The sequence below is a fragment of the Trachinotus anak genome, unplaced genomic scaffold (genome assembly GCF_046630095.1).
Source record: "Trachinotus anak isolate AG129_WGS33_773 ecotype Australia unplaced genomic scaffold, CSIRO_AGI_Tana_v1 ptg000010l, whole genome shotgun sequence".
In the NCBI taxonomy this organism is placed as follows: domain Eukaryota; kingdom Metazoa; phylum Chordata; class Actinopteri; order Carangiformes; family Carangidae; genus Trachinotus; species Trachinotus anak.
In genome coordinates this window covers 25,567,777-25,586,717 of record NW_027273861.1, presented here as the reverse complement: position 1 = coordinate 25,586,717, position 18,941 = coordinate 25,567,777, and the positions used below count along the sequence as shown (strand labels likewise).

Below are 18,941 nucleotides of genomic sequence, written 5' to 3'. Positions count from 1 at the left end.
ACATCTAATAAATCAGAAGTGCTAGGACTACAACTGTCACCTCCAACCACAGCCCCATGCTGAAAATAATGTCATGTTTAGGGAAGAGCACTGAGTTTCCTCAGCTTAATCCTTAAATAAAGTGGCTCATGTGCAGCCATTTCTTTCGCTTAAGTGCTTTGGGGATTTAAATATATTTTAATTACACTCACCAAAAAAAAAAAAAAAAAAAAAAAGCTCCAAAAGTCAAGGTCTGTGAATTGTGCTTGCTGATTCATCCTCTTCCTCTTTTGGTAAATCTGACCCTCGTTTCTGTTTTCCCAAAACCATTTTGTAAAAGGATCGGTTTCCCAAAATCTTTAGAAATATACACCATAAAGCCGTCCATGGACTGATTGCAAATATCTCATCATGCACCATTGCATTCATTGACTTTTAGCCAGTAGAGGACAGAAAACACACTGTGGGCTACAGTACTTTGTAATTTGTTTGCACATACAACACCTGCAGAGGCTCATAAGGACAGTTTCATGAGAAGAAGAATCTTTGGTAGCTCCACAACACAAGTGTGGGTTCGCTGACCACAGTTTTAAGGTGTTACAACTGGACTTTGACACTCGGACCCTCCACTGGATGTTGCCATAAGATGTAATAATGGAGGGCCAGTTTGATTTTGTACTTCAGTGTTACAAATTTTGAGTAATTAAATAACACAAACGGAACACGTCCAGGCTTTGGGGAGCAAACCATATGTCATCAAACTGTCTTTATGGACCACGTAGGCATTTATAAAGTTGTTTTCCAGCTCATCTGAATATTATAAGTCCACTAGTTTCCCTGTCTTTCCTCTCTCTCTATTTTGGTTCCCACCGGCTCCTGAGGAAGATATTTTAGCTTCTTCAGCCACGCTGTGACTTCTCTGTCTGCCAGTCGGTGCCGGGTCTCTGATGCACAGTTTAGAGGACAATGAGACTCAACCTTATAGTAAAAAAACAAAAAAAGAGCTAAGAGGCTAAAAATACTCAACAGAGCTGAAAAGTTGTGGTGTCAGTTACCATTTTACATTACACACAATCAGATTAATTTAATATAAAAAAAATATAGAAGAAAGCAGGTTAAAGGAAAACAGGCACAGTTAATACTGTGTTGATGCAGAAGACCACAAATTATCCATACATTCTAAAGTGCTGTGATAAAACTCTCCAACAATCATGTCGTCTTCTCATGTGTGCAGGCAGCCAAATACTACAGTCCGTCACAAACACCACAGTCCTACTGCATTAATGATGATTAATTATTATTAAACTGAGGAAAGAAATGAGATCAGGGGAAGTTGTTCCAATTAAACTGAGTCGTTGAGCCTCTCACCTGTTCACCATCCTCAGTCAAATTCATCAGCTGAACATGGACAGAGTGAGGGTGGGACATAAATTACAAATGAATTTAAAAAGATGACTTGTTTTTATATTTATATTGTCCCAGTGATCTCCATTCAGCTGCAGCTTACAATCATAGAGCAGGTAGTGGTCAGATGTGTGGTCCAAGGGCACTTTGACAGGATACAAGTTCATCACAGACACATTATACACACTAGTTTGTAAATGGCCCCTTTAACCACGACCTCATGCCGCCTTTGAGAAGACAGGTGTCTGCAGGCTGACGCTTCATGTTTATAGATCATCTGAGATGATTTGAGAAGAGCTTTGTTCCAATCAAATGAGGCCACTGTGGGCTACAAGCTCACACCACAGATCTTTGTTATTTATTTCCATCAAAAGATCTCACGCCTGATTTGGAGCCAACACTTCTCCCTTTACTGTCAGACGTCGCTCAGCTAAAATATGTGCTTTTCATTTGACTGAATCTCCCTAAATACCAACCAAATCAAATTTTTTTCTTTTCTTTTTCTGCATGCTTTTGTGCTGGTGACCTGCATACTAACACTGCCTCTGCTGTGCTGCCACAGGCACCAATCTTTTTGGCATTTAGTCTCATGTAAATGGTGCAGGATTTACAGTTTGTAAAAAAAAAAAAACAACAAAAAAACTGCTGATTTGATCGTTCACACGTAAAACGCACACCACTGTCCCCTGACCTGGGAGACCTTCAGCTGCACTGCAGTCATCAGTTCTTCTTCAGTGCGTTACCCTTCAGTCTCATCTGACTGCGATTTGGCTGCTCATCGACAACATCCTCACCAAGCAGATAATACAAAGTCAACTCATTTAGTCTCATACACACTCTGCTCAGCTGCTGACAAAGCTGAGGCATGTAAAGGAGTGAATCATACATCTGGTGATGTGTTGGCTAATTTAGCTGAGGCTAAATGTTCTGACGTTAAGAGCAAGGGGCCAAAAATACACAGTCTGAATTGAGTCATGTCTCATATGAGGTTAGCCAGACTGGAGGTAGTCTCTCTGCGAGCCTGGTGGTCCATGTGTCCAGAAACAGTGAAGATATTCAAAACGCGCTCCACCAGCGTTCGTCCGTGCCTTGTCCTCTCAAGCAGCATCACCACAACAGAGTATATCCCAACACCCGCAACTGCAGCCCCCCCTCCAGCCAGCAAAACCACTCCAGAGATGTACATGTCATTAAGGGCTTGGCCAGGCTTCGGCATGTGGTTAGCCAGGGCAAGACGCAGGAGGACCCCTCCGCAAATCAGCAGTGACATCCCCGTGATCAAAACCACAAGGAGGTCAGATAAACCACCGCTTTTCAGCATGTTGATCCGCCGTCGGCTTCGAACGCAATTCATGTCCTGCACAGCTGAGCTGAGCAGTTGTTTGAGCAGGACTCCCAGGGCCAGCAGGCAGAGGGCCGTGCCCACGCCCAGCCGCCACTCGCTCGAGACGCTGGTGGTGGTGGAGAGAAGTCCAACTCCTCCCAGCCCACAGCCCAGGATGAGGAGCACAGCCACACAGTAGCAGAGCAGAGACTTCCCAGGATCTCTGAACCACCACAGCTCCACCTGCTCCTCCAGGATGCTGTGCTGAATCTGAGCTGGGTCTGCTGGTCCATTTGGGCCCAGCTCAGGGCCTCTGGGGCCCCTCAGGGGGGGAAAGTTATCCAGTTCAGGCATCCTAATGCCACTCCCAGCCTGCTGAAGAGGGACGCCACCACCACGATGTCCAGGTAAGAATCTTTCAGTCCTTATTTCATTTAACAATGGCTACCACCAGTGTAGCCACCAGTTTTGGAGGAGTTGCTCCTTATGTTATCTGAAAATCCCAAATGTGGCGAGAGTCTACACAGGGAAATGATATAATGCACCAAATGTCCTAAAACACTTGACTGAGTTCAGACTATTGTAGCTTTATCCGCCCTGGTTCCACAGCTGTTCATAAGTCAGTTCAGGACTCCTGCTCCTTCGAGAATGAAAATGGTTATCGTTCACTCTGATGGATACAAAGAAGAATCCAAATGATTCGTACTGCATCAGCATCCGAAGCAAAGAATCCAAACACCCACAGAATCTCCAGCAGTCACCTGGAAGAGAAGACAGATGAGGATGTAACAGGGTTTGTACAGTGTATGATCCCACCTCCTGTCTACTCAGGAGTGACGCTTTTATTTGCTGTGTGACCCTGCTGGTTCATAAGAGACACGCCCCAGCAGCTCAGTGAATTCAGACCAATATGTCCCATGTATGAGCCTGGTCTGATGAGACTTATTAAAATGCTATTAAGAACTTAAAAGTAATGCATTTTATGTTGCTGAACTGGGGATAAAATGTGAAACAATGCCACAGGTAAACTTTTTAAGCAAATTGCACAATTTATTTTATTTACCTTTAAGGGATTCAACTTAAATAAAGGTAAATGAAATAGATAGATAGCTAGTTTGAGACCAGTGAGACCGGTATAAAGGTTCTGTTTCTAACCAGGCAACAAATGACAGCACAGAAACACATGCAGGCCTCTCGTCCATTTTTTTCCTTCTTCACCCAGCAGAGTCAAAGCACCGTTTAATCAGCCAGTTTCAGTTGTGTCCAGCTGAGCTCAGTTACGTCAAGTTTCACAGAGACTGATTTCACCTGAGAGCTAACTTTTAACCTTGAAAGATGTGAGTGTGAAAGCCAAGTAGCACAAGGGAAACTTCGCACCAGCTAAATCTCTTAACTCGCTGTGGTGACGCAGAAGCTCAACCGCAGAGTTTGTCGACCGCCACTCTGGCGTGATTACAGCTGCTTCTGCACACATCTGCCAGTGACGCAGTGAAGCGGTGGCATTCAGCTTGGTGTGAAGTAACTCTTAAAAAAGATAAGCATGTGGTGGATAAAAATCCACCAGATTAAAGATGTGCACGCACACACACTATTTCTCTGAATACCCCAAATTGCTGTTTTTTTGTTTTTTTTTTACTATGTAAAAAACTTGGTGTGCTGACACTGGCAACCTTTTCTATCTCTCATTATCACTATGCTAATGAGTTGCCACTACAGAGGCGGCTGGATGAAACGAGCATCAGCTGCCAATAGAATAAGCAATGTCCACACACACACATGCACACAGACATACACACACAGACACACACACTCACACAAACAGCTAATGCACAAATGTGAATTTTCTCCCTCTCATCCTCCCAAACACACACCCACAGCAGCTCACTCTCCGGCACCTTAAGTCCAGTTAATCTTCTGTCCTCCCCTGTGTGTATGTGTGTACATTGTCTACACTGTACTGTTGTACTGTTGTATGTTTTACCACATATCAGGTAAAGGCTCATCATACCTGACTAGTTTCACTTCCTCACAACCTCTTTCTTCAGTCTTTACCTTACCTCAGCATACTGAACCTCTCTGCTGGAGTTTGTAACCCCATCACACCCCTCATAACACAATCATGTAAACATATAGAGCCCCCCCCACACACACACACACACACATACACCCACACATACACACACAAACAAACATCCTCAAGGTTATGGCTGGCGACAGCTTGTCTTTAAAAAACCTGTCAGCGGCTTTATTTCTATCAAAGTCGGCGGTGCACGGAACAAGCCCAGCGCCCCCCGACACAAGCTGACAGGAGTTACAGCTTGTCCTCACCGGCCGTGGATTTTGCTAACACAAACACTGCTCTGCAAAATAAAAAAATATGTCAGTCTGAGCAAGTATAACATGATCTCGCATTCAGTGTAGAAACTCTGTGGCACCTCTAGAAACTGTTCCAGAAGCAGTGACAGAAATGTTTTTTCCCCCCCACCTCTTTAGAGAAGACTATAAACTAAATGTAAGATCACGTGTGGTATTAGTGTGGACGGGTGTTGTCGTGTACAGAGGGAGAGCGGTAACATGGTGACACGGAGATATGAGGCGCATACACAAGGTGTGAAATGAAGAGCGAGGTAATTACAGCAGAGGAGGAGGGGTGTTTATTGGCAACATGCTGTTCTGGAAGCTTTTCACATTCTGCGCCTGATGGATGATTGTGTGTGTGCCTGTGTGTGTGTGTTTATCAAGAGGGAACAGTTGTAAATAAGTAATAAAAGGTAAAGATATGAAAAGTACACACGTGTTGGCATGTGTGTTGATTCGCTTATGATGTGTGCATGTGTGTGTTTCACACAGAAAGACATAGAAAGCTGCATTTGTGTGTGCCTGGTGGTGTGTGTGTTTGTTGAGTCCCTAATTAATCCCAGCTGGTTTGAGCTTGGTGTCACTGACAGGTAGCGCCACAGAAATAGCACCGTAATTGAGGTGTGTGTCTATGTTTTGTTTTTTTTTTTGTTTTTTTTTGCGTATGTCTGCGGTTTAGGAGCCAAAAGGTGTTAAGGTGACAAAAACAATATGTGTGATACTCCACCACCGTCCAAACCTCTTTCATATTAAGGTTTTGAAAATATCACCTTTGTTCATACAGTAGAAGTTTATGAAAGCTCATTTTCTGTTTCATTAGATGGCTCACGGTGAAGAGCGGCAGGGAAACAACCGGGTGATGGAGCGAGAGGCGATGGCATGCAACAAAGATCATAAGATGAAATCGAACCCGTAATGACTCCAGTATATCTTACTCCATGTTGTGTTTCTCACACTCTGATCCCCATTGACACACACAAACACACACACACACACACACACACACACACACACACACACACACACACACACACACACGGGACTGCTGGACTGTGTCTGCCTTTCCTCTTTTATCACTTATATGACCTCTAGACTCTATATCAGCCGTGTCATACCGGCCTCATAAATATCTTTACAAAAGCACTGACTCACTGCTTCACTCTCCACTGGTCTCCTTTTAAGTGATAGAAAACAGGTAGAGAGGGCACAAACAATTTACACAACTCCACACAACTCAGTTCTTCCAAGGACTAAAAGCGCCCGGTTCATCTGGAATTAAAGTCACTGAAGATCTCTTTGAAATTTTGCACCATCTAAGAAAACTGTTTTGGGATCAATGACCAAAGATTTAACCAGGAGTCCACGACGGCCACTTTGTAGTTTTGATTACAAGAAAAAAAAAAAGAAGGGAAATTCTTCAGATTGGATGATTTTAGTAGAAACCAACTTGCGTGACATTTCAGTCGTTTACACCTGTGCACTAAAAACCCTCCATAGATTATGTCTAACAATAAATCTTCACACCTCAGCTGTGAATCTTCACACTACTCCCACAAAACTCTTTGCATATTCATGAAATACAGATGCTAAATATACAAAATATAATAAATGAAATACAGATATTGATGACCCACTTTAGCTCTTCATTTGGCCCGATTAGAGAGAATTGGATTGGCAATCCAAAACTGAATTTGACAGTGATTTACTCATCAAAACACAATAGTTAGATCAATGGGCATCTCACAGAAGCTATAGAAAGCTGCACCAGTGGCCATTATCGGTATTTATTTGAAAGAGATACTAAGAACGTCCTGAATGGGCTTCTTTTAAGTGACAGGAATAATAAATGTGTCCTGGATGCTCAGCTCTGCACCGAAAACTGAAGTGACTGAAGACAGGCTGATGCTAACAGTCCAAACACTCTCTGTTATGCTAATGCACCGAAAATAATGATGAAGAATCCCAAAGACAATCATAAGCCTCGGACATAGAGTACCATTCTGCCTCTTTTCCACTTTGTGTGTCTTGCTTCCTCTATGTTTTCAGCCTGCAAGGTCGCCGGAGGAGCTGTGCTTTGGAGTAAAAAACACTATGCTGCACTCCAATTACCTGGGAAGCTTTGGGACTCCGGTATTCCCCCCTCTGTTATGTTGGCCCGCTGAATTCATTTCACCGGCCATTAGTGTCTCATTTTATTGTTGATGTGTGGTTCTTTCAAAATTGGCTGTCTGGAATTGTATGCAAATCGGAATGCCAGTCAGCGGAGTGAAGACAGAGGACGGCAGCAGCATCCAGTGGAAGATGGAGAAGCCAAAATCTTGCTTGTTAAAAAATTCAGGTGCGATTTTATAGTCGGAGGAGTGAAGCTGCGGATGCCCTGACAGAAGGTGGCTGTTTGATCAGTTAGCTGAGGTGCAACACAGGATGCTACAACTTAGATGAAGGTATACATGTGCACCCAAGGAAGGTCTGACTGGAGCCCCATATGAAGTTCCTTTTTAGTGTCAATCAAAAGCTTTTTCTGCTTCATTCGGGTGTGGAAAGCACAATGAAAAAAAAGCAGCTTGCTTACTGTTAAAAAAATTCCTCTTGCCTGTTGATTTGCATGTTAAAATAACAATATTTTTGATAGAGATTGCAGCTTTTCTTACTGCAATTCATGTAGATCACAGAGGCCAGAGGGAAAAGGAAGTGCAGGACTTAGACTGAAACTTTTGTGGTGTTTGGAAAAACTTCAGCGACTCTTTAGAGTGTGGAGTGGGTTTTCCTTCAGCATTTTAAGATCTGTCTTCTTGTGGTTTCCTGCTTCCTTTAAATGATGTTTTCTATATTTAGAATTTTGTCAATGTTTGCATCTTCTCCTCTCCACACACGAGCACGGAACAAGATATCTCTCCCAAATAATCAAAGCAAAAATGTGTCAGGCACAATTTGGAGAAAGAAAAATGAGGTCCTTCTGGTCCTGCTGCTTACTTTCCTGCTGTGTGCGTTTTTATCCCAGGGCCTCGGGTTCGGCTGAAGGGGAGTCCATGGGAGGCTGGGTGATGTGTTGCTGTGGTGACAAAGCAATACTCTCCTCCTCTCTTCTTCCTGTCTCCCCCCGCTGACACTCACCCCCTCTCCTCTAGTGAGGCGTTGATTCTCTTTGCGTCCCCACAGGCAAAGAGAGGGGTCAGGGTTGGCTCCATCTGTCTATGTGATGGGCATCGGTGCCAAGCGCCACGGGGGCTGGAGGGAGAGGAAAGAAGACTCGTGTGGAGTGGGAGGGTAACGGATGTTTCTGAGCTGTCATCTGGGACTGAGAATGGGGCAGAGGCTGAAGCCGAAGCTGGGGCTGGGAGGAGGGAAGGGGCTGAGAAAGTGAGAGCGGGATAGGGATGAGGGAGTTAGAGGAGAACCGGGGGCTGAGGATGGAGGGAAAGCCTTGGGGGCAGGGATAGTGCTGAGACTTCACTGCACTGTTCTTAGGGCTGCAAATGTAGCTAGCAAAGAGAAACGATGCTGAATAGGTCTTTATACAGACAAGCTGGATCTTTCTTTCTTCTCTACAGTCACAATGGACAGCCGAGGCACCCAGGGAGCCTCACTCTGCTCGGAAACAGTGAGGAGACAAAGGCTGAGTCAGTGTCACTGTCCTCACTCTGTCAGGGATCACAAGGAAAGCCTAAGACAGAAAGAAAGAAAGACAGACAGACCTTCACATCAGCTGCACAGACTGTACTGTAAACCCACCCCTATGGCTCCTCTTAGCAGGGCTTATGTATTTCGTCCTTCCCTGTTCTGCTCTACGGATTAATCTCAGCTTCTGTCTGTCCAACAGCAAGTGCAAACCTCAAAGATGCTCATGTGCAACAAACTGCTGTGTGATCACCATCCTGATTTACAAGTGTAATCAAAATGAGCCAATTACGCATAAAGAAGGAAGGAGATGCACAGATGTGCCCCTCAACTGGAATCATTTAGATGTTGCAGCCACAGAAATTTTCCTCACAAAACATTGATTTATTTTTAGCCACTGTAGGCGCATTGCTCTGGAGATGGCAGTATTAGTAGGGCAGAAGATCTGTCAGTGAGATAACTCTACAACTATTTTGTACAGACATTCGTGGTCTCCAGAGGATGAACCGTAATGACTCTGGTGATGCCCTGACTTTTCCTTTAGTGCCGTCGTTGGGCTGACATTTGTGGTTTTAAGTAAAATGTCTTGATAACTATGGAATGACTGCCAAAAAAGTTAATAAAAATATTCATGTTCCCCACAGGATCAATTAAAATCACTTTGATGGTCCTCTGACTCTTTACTGAGTTAAAAAAGTCAGGTTACAATATTTATACTATTATTTATGATGAAATCTTAAGTAATAACATTCTCGTCAGCCACTAAACGGTTACAATAAAATGATCTTTGTGAGCTTGTCAGAACGCTGCATGCAAGCTTGGCTGTAGACTCTCTAGACTTTAAACAGACCCCCCCCATTTCATTTCTCCTTCTCGCTCCCTGGCTCCTTTCAGATGGTTTAATTCCACCATCTCTGAGCAAGCTCATTTCTCAGCTTATGGCACAGCATCGCCCCGACCGGCACGACCAGCCAAGACCTGCCCCCCCTGACACCTTATCCACACAAAAACACACACACACACACACACACACACACACACACACACACACACACACACACACTCATCTCCATCTGTTTTCTCTCCTCTCCTGCCTTATCTCCCCCAGCCCCCTCACACCTTCCTTCCTTTCTTCTACCTCGCTCCTCTCCTCCTCTGTCTCACCACCAATGCCTCTTTATCTGCCTAACTTCTTATCTCTCCTGTCTGCTGTCTGCTCTGGCGTTTTTGGTGTTGGGAAGAGAGATGTGTGCGCGAGGTGTGGAAGATTAGTTGTCTTTGCCACAGATCTTCCTCTGGCTCCAGGTAAAAGGCTGCCTGATGCAATATGCCCCTGTGGCATAATGCATGCAAGCACATACATATACACACTGTGCTGCACCTGTGTTTACACTGTTTTCTCAGCAGGCCTCTGGTGTTATTACCCTGCCCCCCCCCCACCCCCCCCCCACCCAATTCCCTCTTGCATTTTCTCCCCGTCATTTCCAGCATTAAAAATCCACCTATTCATTAGCCTCAGTAAAATTTGTGACCATTGTTAAAGACACATTAACAATACAGGCCCAGATAATCAAAACATGATTCACAATAATGCACAGAAACATTTTCAATCTGTTATCTAATATGGCATATGGCATTTCCCGCTTTTTAAATAGAGCTTCCTCCTCCACACACTGCTGCTGACAAAAACGTAGCCCAGCCCAGTCTAGCTTAGTTTAGCTCAGACTGTGGACCCCATTCAGCCACGTTTCTACAGCAGGAGCCAAATAGGGCTCTTAAATGCAGGGCCCAATTTAAAATGGCTCGAATATCTCTGCTTCCGTCAGATACCCTTTATTACTAAACAAGAGCAAAGAAACTTTTTTTGGGGGGGGGGGGGGGGGGGGTGGAGGAAACGAACTCAATGACGTGCATAATGACTAAGCTGTGTGATAACCCCCCTCGGTCCCTGCACTGGAGAAGTAGTGACTGTTGATTAAAAAAAAAAAAAAAAAAGGAAAAGGAAAACCTCTGGGCAGCCACTTGCTTTGCTCTGTAGTGCACAGCTGCAATATTAAAACGCTAATCAAATCACCAATTAACATGCTGGTCCCCTTCTGCTTCACTCCTGCTGACGATGGAAAAAGAGGCTACCTTTTCTTTTTTGTTTCAGGTTGTGTTTTTTTAACCCTCATCCCCTCCTCTCGTTGGTTCAGAGGTGATGTTCAGCATATTCTAATTTGATATTGGCTGTCTAGCGTTAATGGTTGTAATGAATGAGACGGCTGGCTCAGTGTCTGGCTGTCCATTTTGTTTGTTGACTGACTACATGAAGGGACCTCTCTACATTGCAGCAGCACCTAATGATTTAGGCTGAGAAACTGGTGTTTCTGTACTTTAAACTACACAGATTGCTATGAAATTTAGCACAGTCATGTCCCCCAGAGGATGAAACCCACTGACTTTGTGGATCCCCTTTTTTTTTGTCTAAAGCATCACCATGAGGTTGATATTTGTGGTTTTATGTGACACATCTTGATAACTATTGAATGGACTGTATTTCCGTGATGCCCACAGGATTATATGTAATAATTCTGGTGACCTTTAAGGAAATGTGCTTATTCTCTTTCTTGCCAAGAGTTTGATGAGAAGATTGATTCCACTGTCATGTCTGTACACTGAAGCTAGAAGCTAGAGCCAGCAGCCAGGTAGCTTAGCTTAGCACAAAAACTGGTAAAAAGCTCAGGAATTAAACATGACATGTTTTGTTTAGTCAGTATAAAAACTGAGGTGCAGAAGCAATAATTTGCTACTTTTATTGGTCTAGACCAGTAACTTCCTGTTGCACAGCAACTTGTCCTGGCCAAAACTGACTTTCCCATCAGCCTCAGCTGTAAGCTATTTTGTGCCAAGTGGACTAAGTCAGAGAAAATGATAAAGATACCTGCTAAACTTAAGCAAAATAGCATTGTCATTATGAGCATACTAGCACGCTAAAGTTAGCATCTAGGACAGTACAGTTCAAATCTGCTAGTGTGACTGAAGAGTCGTTGTAATGAAAGATTTTGCATTGAGCAGCTCAACTTTTCTTGACACAAAAATGCCTGTGTCTTACACGATCTCCCACTTCTGTACATCACATTGAATGACTTGAATAGATTATGCTTATTTGTGGGTGTGTTTCAAACCCAGGGACAGATGTGATTGTACTAGCTGCTATTGACGACACACTACATGCCCGACTCTGTATCTGCTGACTGTGAAACAAAACGCCTCTCGGGGATATTTAAGATTCTGGCCTACTCTCTGCTCTGCTCTGCGTCTGGCATCCATGTCACACACCTCACCGATACACAGCTCTCATATAACTCCTCCACGCTCCTCCACAAACTCAATCACCGACTCACTTTGTTTGTCTCCTCCTGTTCTTTCACCCGGCGCTGTGTGTTGTTGACTCGAGGCTCTTTCCTAATGAGGTCTATCACATGTTGTTTTCAGCTTGAGTTGTTTTTAAATGTTCGACTTCTTCTCAGAGGATCTTTAAAGTGGTTTCGGTTCAGTGAGAGCCACGAGCCACAGCGTCTAACCTGCTTCAGATGCCCTTTCATGATTCATCTTTGGTCTTTAGATTATAGTTACAAGAGATCTGTATATAAGCAAAGTGGCAGAGGGGGTCTTGCCTGGACAGCGTATTGATCTGTTCCAATCCCAATAACTTGAATACGGTATCAACAACACTTACCCTCTATGTGGTTTATGGATTTTCCATAATGCAGCAAACCTGACCTCTGACTATATGACAGTGTGACTATGACTTGATGATCTACAGTGCATATGAGGCCTTCACTGTTACAGTAGCCTATCTGCAATTGGTAACCGCAGGCCATTCTGCAGGTGCAAAGGTCAGGGTGTGATACAATGTCAACATGTTTTACTTCCCTGTTTTTAATGGAAACTAAACAGCAGTTCATTCTTTTTTGAATACAAGCCCTGAATACAAAAACATTACGTTGCTGCTACTGTGGAAAAACATAGGACCTTTTTACCCAGATTCCTATCATTTGTAGATACATTATTTTCTCTTAGAAGTCGCACTGAAATTCATTAAGATTAGATGTGTTTAGAGGTTAATGCCTCCGAATCTACTGTCTGATGTATCACTTCATAATGATTTCATATTCAGTCACAGGTAAGAACATTACACAGTCTGTGCTTGGAGAAGAGAACAGGTTTGAAAAGTCTATTAATATTTCTCGTAGTTGAGCAGAGCAGCAGTTCCTCACAAACAACAAAGGCTGCTTTTCATTTCAGCACTTTGGAGATGGTGAGAGTATGACAGGGTTAGACAGAGAAACACCAGATGGGATTCAACCAAAGAGTCAAATTATCTGTCGTCTGTGAAAGAAAAGACAGAAATACAAGATAAAAAGGTAATCTGCATTACTATCATTTACTTCGGATTACAAGAGATAAAAGAAAAAGGGGGAAGGGGAATTTATGTAAGGCACAAAACATACTGAGCTGCAGGTCATTTCTGCAAGAAAATATGTCACAGTCTTTAATAGCCCAACAGAAGAGATCCAAGAACCATTTCAATATTGTGCAAGTGATATAAGTTCAATATAGACTCACTAGGTTATTGATAACCAAATATGTAGCTGCATAAATTTGAACAGGAATTTTAATAGTCTCTAAGCTACTGTTTACTTACTATTTTTTTTATTATTATTATTGTTGGGAAATAAATGATTAAATGTGGAATAAGGTAATTTGGCACATAGTTCCGCACAAATAAGTTTAAAATGAAATAAATCAAAAGAAAAGCTGTTAAATTTAAAAAAAAAAAAAAAAAAAAAAGTTGTAACGGGGCAGTTTCTGTCTTCCTGTATGTCGGTCATCAGCAGCCTTCCTACCTGTGCGCTCAGCTCAGACTCGGTCTCCTCTCCCGCACCGTGCGGCTCCGCTCGTCTTTAATCCAGATCCCCGACCTGTGCACACGGTTCCAAAGTGTCAGCTCCTCCGCTCGCCGCCTGCCTTCATGCCCTCATCCGCTCATTTTAAAGAGTCCGGGGTCCTGAGCAATGCGATGGGAGCCGCTGTCGGTGCCCGGCTTCCTGCCTCCGCCCGCTCTGGAGCCTCTGCGCCTCTCCGCCGGACGGACTTTCCCCGTTTAATGCAGGTGTGGCCGCGCACGGCGGCAGGGGACGCCGGTGGGAGGGGACAGAGAGTCGGTGGATCGACCTCCGCTCCGCCGTGGGTCCCCCGGGGGGAACCGCAGCACATGACACGGAGTGTGACAGCTCTAATGAATAAAAGCCACAGAGCGATTGTGAAGGTATGAGCCGAGGAGCAGAGACGAGAAGTGGTTCAGCAAGATCAGGCTCCAGGGAGGGAGAAATGCAATTTGTCTTTGTGCTAGACTCATCAATAGAGGCTATAGTCATTTCTGATGGATTGATATAATATGAATATAATCATAACTGATTTCCACTGAAAGGTCACAGCACCTGGTGAACTTATTGTTTCCCTCATTTCGATACACAAAACTCAGATTTTGAGAGCAAAAAACTTAACCTGACCTTTCTCACCACAAAGTCCATTTGAGCTTTCGACCATAATCACACGATCTTCTCCTGCAGACGGTTTTTGCACAGTTGTCTTGAAAGTGTAGATGTTACAGTCTCAATTTTCTGAGAAACTGCTTTGTCAGCGTAATCTGTAAGACTCACATCCTCCTGCCTGCTCTGTGTGTCCAACATGTAATCCTGCATCTCTAAAGCACAAAGTAATGAAACTTTATGTTTAACATTATGGAAATCTATGTTCGTGGTTTGTATTTTTGTTGTTATTTTACCACTTTGTTCCATAAGCACAAATATTTTATTATTATTTTCCCTATGATAACTGAAATGATGACCTTTTATAAGATGAAGCACTTAAAACTGTGCCCAGTACACAGGTGGGCTACACATTATACAGCTGACTGCTCTATTGCACCATATAGACAACAGCATTTACACCGATCTGCACCTTTTCACCACAGCTAGAGATTATTCTCTTATTGATTAATCTGCTGAATATTTACTCAAGTAATCATTTAATCAATAAAATGTCAGAACCTTCAGAACTGAGGAATGTTAAATGTTTTGGGCGATTAATCAGTCATCAGAATAGTTCCCAATTTTCAGCTATTTAATTAATGTACCAGCTGCTTCAGCTCCATATATGAAAGCGTTGGCATGGGCCTGCTCATCTGTTGATCCCTCAGAATCTGGATGGTATTGGTCGTTTTCCTCTGTTTCAGCAGGCTTCCTTCCTTCCTCCATCTTTTCAGGTTTGATATTTTCATCCTCTTCAGGGCCACGATCCAAAATTAGATCAAGTGCTTCATTCACAGTTAGTCACTTGCAGATTGTGCTGCCACAGAATGGCATGTGCAGACAGAGAAGTCTTATTTATAGACCAAAGCTACAGGAACTGATCAGTGGAGTTGTGATGGTTGGATACAATATGGTGTGAGTGTGCGACTGGAGCTGGAAACAAGGACTCTACATGTTTTTATCTGTACATCACTGTACTGTATGAACGTCAGTTTGTGCAGCCGACATTCAGGATGCAAACTATTTCACCTTTTTAGAGAAAAAAAAACATCTTCACAGTTAATTCTCTCTTGTGATAAATGGCCTCCCTGTGGCATAACACATCGATCATGGCATCTCTGACACAAAGGCAGCTATTGATTCATTTTTATTTGGCTGTTCCAAGAGTAACGCACATCCATTTACCTCCTCTGTAGCCTAGTGATACACCATAACTGGGCTAATGTAAAAAATAACATTTCATCGCCTCTGGTGAATAAACCTGTAGAGTCAATTTAAATGTGTTTTAACCCAAAAATAGAAGTGGGAGGAGTAAAGCACAATCATTCTCACTGCTCTGAATACATGAACACAATGTGCTGGTCCACTGCATGAGCCAGCTCAGATCAACTTAAGCTTTTACCCTACTGCTTTATTTCTATTTAATGTTGGTATTTGACCTTGTCCAATATGGAAAATGTGGCTGTATAGTAAATCATCTCAAAGAAGAGCAACATTTAAGTTTTAGTCTACACAGCTTTAAGCACGTTCGCTGCCTGGCTTGGTGGGACAGCACGCTGTATGATCCTGTTCTCTGTGGCCTTTCGCCTCTCAGTCTCATCGTTTGATATCTGCTTTTGAGGAAGTTGAGGAGAGCAGGTTCCTGCTCTCAGCAAAGTACGAGTTAATGCTAACTTGTGGGTTATCTGTCAGAGTTTCAGGGAAGCTGAGGTAAATATAAACTATTTTTGGAATGTGTTGTTTCAAAAAAATAAAAAATAGATGATCTGATGTTTTGCATCTACAGGTACTGGTACTGATGCATCGTGGCGCTGTCAATCCAGCCAGTGCACTCGCTCAGGGAGATGAAGGGGGCTGTACTTTAGCAGCTGACTTATTTCACTTCAGTTTTTAGATTTTTTTTTTCCCCAGTTGCCTTATCTGCCCCTCTTACTGAACTAACCAAACATCCACAGTGAATGATTTCAAACAGCTGCCATCAAATGGCCCCAAAGAGGGAAGCAGCAACATCAGTGGGAAGCAAAATGTTCCTGATAGATTCTCACAGCAGTATATTTTATTTCATTCAAAGTGAAATTAAATTGCAAAAAGGTCATGTTTATAAAAAAAAAAAAAAAAAAAAAAAAACAGCTGATCACTGCAGATTGCTCAGACTCATCAGTAATTTGACGCTTATTGAATGTTTCCTTTCCAAAGCTGCAAAACTGTTAGCCACTCACTCACTCACTCACAGTGAAGATATGGGCTAGTTTTGAATAAAAATACACTTTAATAAAAGACACAAATAGATTTTTTTAGTTAATAAAACTGACATATAAAACCAGCTCTTTTCACCACCTGACTGCCAAGAGGTTGATGTTCTGCGAGTCTCAGTGACTTGTTTTTCATCATGTTCCTTTCCAGAGCCGGCACGTTTCTCTCCAGCTGCTCCCTGTGGCAGGCTCTCTCTGTGTTTATCATACCTCTAGCTCCACCTGGGAGAGAAGGGGAGTGTGCTCCTGAACAGATGTACTACAGTCTGTTAATGGTGGTGGCACTGCTGTAAGAAAACATCACTTCTTATCACTGATGTGCAGAGAGAAAATGTATTCACATCATAGTACACGGTCAAGGAGCCCTTTTTATTTTAAGAATATGTGAATATCTGTTGGAGTCGTTCATCTTGATCCTCAAGACATAACATGGTTCATCTTGAGGAGATAAGATGGTGGAGGAGGGATGAGAACAAAGGGAGAAAGAGGAAGAGGAGGAAACAGGAGATGGCCTGGGACATTGCCTCTGATATATGGAAGCAGTTACTGATGCACGTGGGAATAAATACAGTCGATTCAATAACTCTTCATTCTACACACATGAATGAACAGAGGCTCAGATTCACACCCACACACCCGCACACACTCTGCAATTTCTGGCCAATAAGGCACTGGCATACACACACACACACACACACACACACACACACACACACACACACACACACACACACACACACACACACACACACACTGCACTGACTTATATTCATTCTGCTGTGACCTTAAGCTTGACCACCTAATGCTTCAACCCTAATCCAAACCTTAGAGTTTTAACCCTGAAATTGAATTATTTGCACTGTATGCACTCCGTTTTTGTTCCCACAGAAGGGGTGAGTCCCTAAAATGTGAGCAACAGATTTATTTCCTCACACTTTGAGTAATACATTTGCACACACATACACACACAAATTTTGTTCTAAACAACACACAGATAGATATGCACCTAGTACCCGGTTGGTATAAAACATACATTAGGAACTGACTTATATGTAAAATCTGATTTTCTGCAGCCTTTTTATTGAATACACAGCTTTATATGTAACTTCACACAAACTGAACCTAATTCTCAATTTAGAGTTTTAAACCACAAACCCTTAAATAAACCTTTGAAGAAGAGAGGAGTGGCCAAAATGACCCAATTTCAAGGTCTAAAACTCACAAAGATAAACCACACACAGAGAGAGAGAGAGAGAGAGAGGGGAGGCTGATCAAGCAATGATCAGGCACCTGATCGTCGGTCTATAAGGACCAGTGTCTCATTTCCATTTAAATTAAAGACCGCAGGTTGGCAGGACAGTACAAACTATCAGCAAAGATGAGTGGAGCAGAAATTTTTCTCGCCCAATAACAGCTATAAAATGAGCTTCTTTGATCAATAATACTTTGTTTTTGCTCTTGCTAATGATCTGACATATGTTTGCCAAGAACCTACAGTATAATTGTCTTCCTTCAGGGGCGGGGGATGAAAAATTCTTTCAAGATGAATCTAAAATCAGTTTTAAGAAACCCTGGTAAATAGCTTATAGTATTTCTAAAGATTATTACACAGCAAAATGGATCAGGATCACAGATGTGAACTGGACAATTGAACAAAAATGTCTCAGTACATTATCTCAGAGCATAAGGGTTTATATTTCCGCTTCCCCCGTTCATCCACATTTTACTTTTGCATTTTAGCTTGTTTATAGTTTCCTGTCCTGAGAAAAGGGCAAATTAAATTCTTCCATCCATTTTCCACTGTGCATCTGAGTCTGGGTCTGTGTGGGAGCCCATCTGTCCATGTCCTGAGCTACATCCTCCAGTTCTTCCCTGAGCCCATGGATGGATGGATCCAGAAGTGTTCCAGGCAAGATGGAGAATGTCCAGCATACTCTGGGTCTGCCCTGTGGTCACCATTTGGATATGCCTGAAATACCTCCACAGGGAGGCGTTCAGCGGTCATCCTCATCAGATGTCACAACCACTCAGCTGACATGAGGGGGGGCCTGAGCATCTCATGCCACCTCTAAAGAGGCACTCAGACCGAAAACAGCCCTTAGTTAAAACCAGTGCAGGGGGCTGCAACGGTGCGGACGTGCTGCACCGGGTACCAGGGGGACAAAGATTCAAGAGGGCTTGTTTGAGCAACAAGATCCGTGAGACTTGGACTGAAAAACACTGCACAGAGGGTTATAATGCGACAGCACACACACACCTGCTGTTTGGGCAGACTGGTTCCAGGGAGGTTGTGCTTTTTCACGCAGCGTTAAATTGGCCTGTGGGTGAGCCCAGCCACACACGTCGACTGAAAACTCATAACCACAGGAGACTGCTTGAACGTACATCGAGCTTCTTCTTCAGGCTCTGCTCCCATTTTAAATAAGG

At 43.2% G+C, this 18,941-nt stretch overlaps 1 protein-coding gene across 2 annotated transcripts; it reads right to left on the bottom strand.

Annotated features, from left to right (window-relative positions):
* Positions 1-1,048: 1,048 nt before the first annotated feature.
* On the bottom strand, positions 1,049-13,935 carry LOC139626164 (transmembrane protein 125). Of its 2 annotated transcripts, XM_071486406.1 has the most exons (3): positions 13,576-13,809; positions 7,175-8,729; positions 1,049-3,468 (listed from the first exon to the last, which is right to left on the bottom strand). In XM_071486406.1, exon 3 carries the CDS (start codon positions 3,059-3,061, stop codon positions 2,363-2,365), a length of 699 nt encoding a protein of 232 aa, XP_071342507.1. In that variant the 5' UTR covers positions 3,062-3,468; positions 7,175-8,729; positions 13,576-13,809; the 3' UTR covers positions 1,049-2,362. The 2 variants fall into 2 exon arrangements, with proteins under 2 accessions (XP_071342507.1, XP_071342506.1); XM_071486405.1 differs by lacking the exon at positions 7,175-8,729 and having other exon boundaries at positions 13,576-13,935.
* Positions 13,936-18,941: the final 5,006 nt, after the last annotated feature.

What these genes read in the sequence shown, in the direction of transcription:
- LOC139626164 (XM_071486405.1), bottom strand. Translation starts at nt 3,061, where the DNA reads ATGCCTGAACTGGATAACTTTCCCCCCCTGAGGGGCCCCAGAGGCCCT.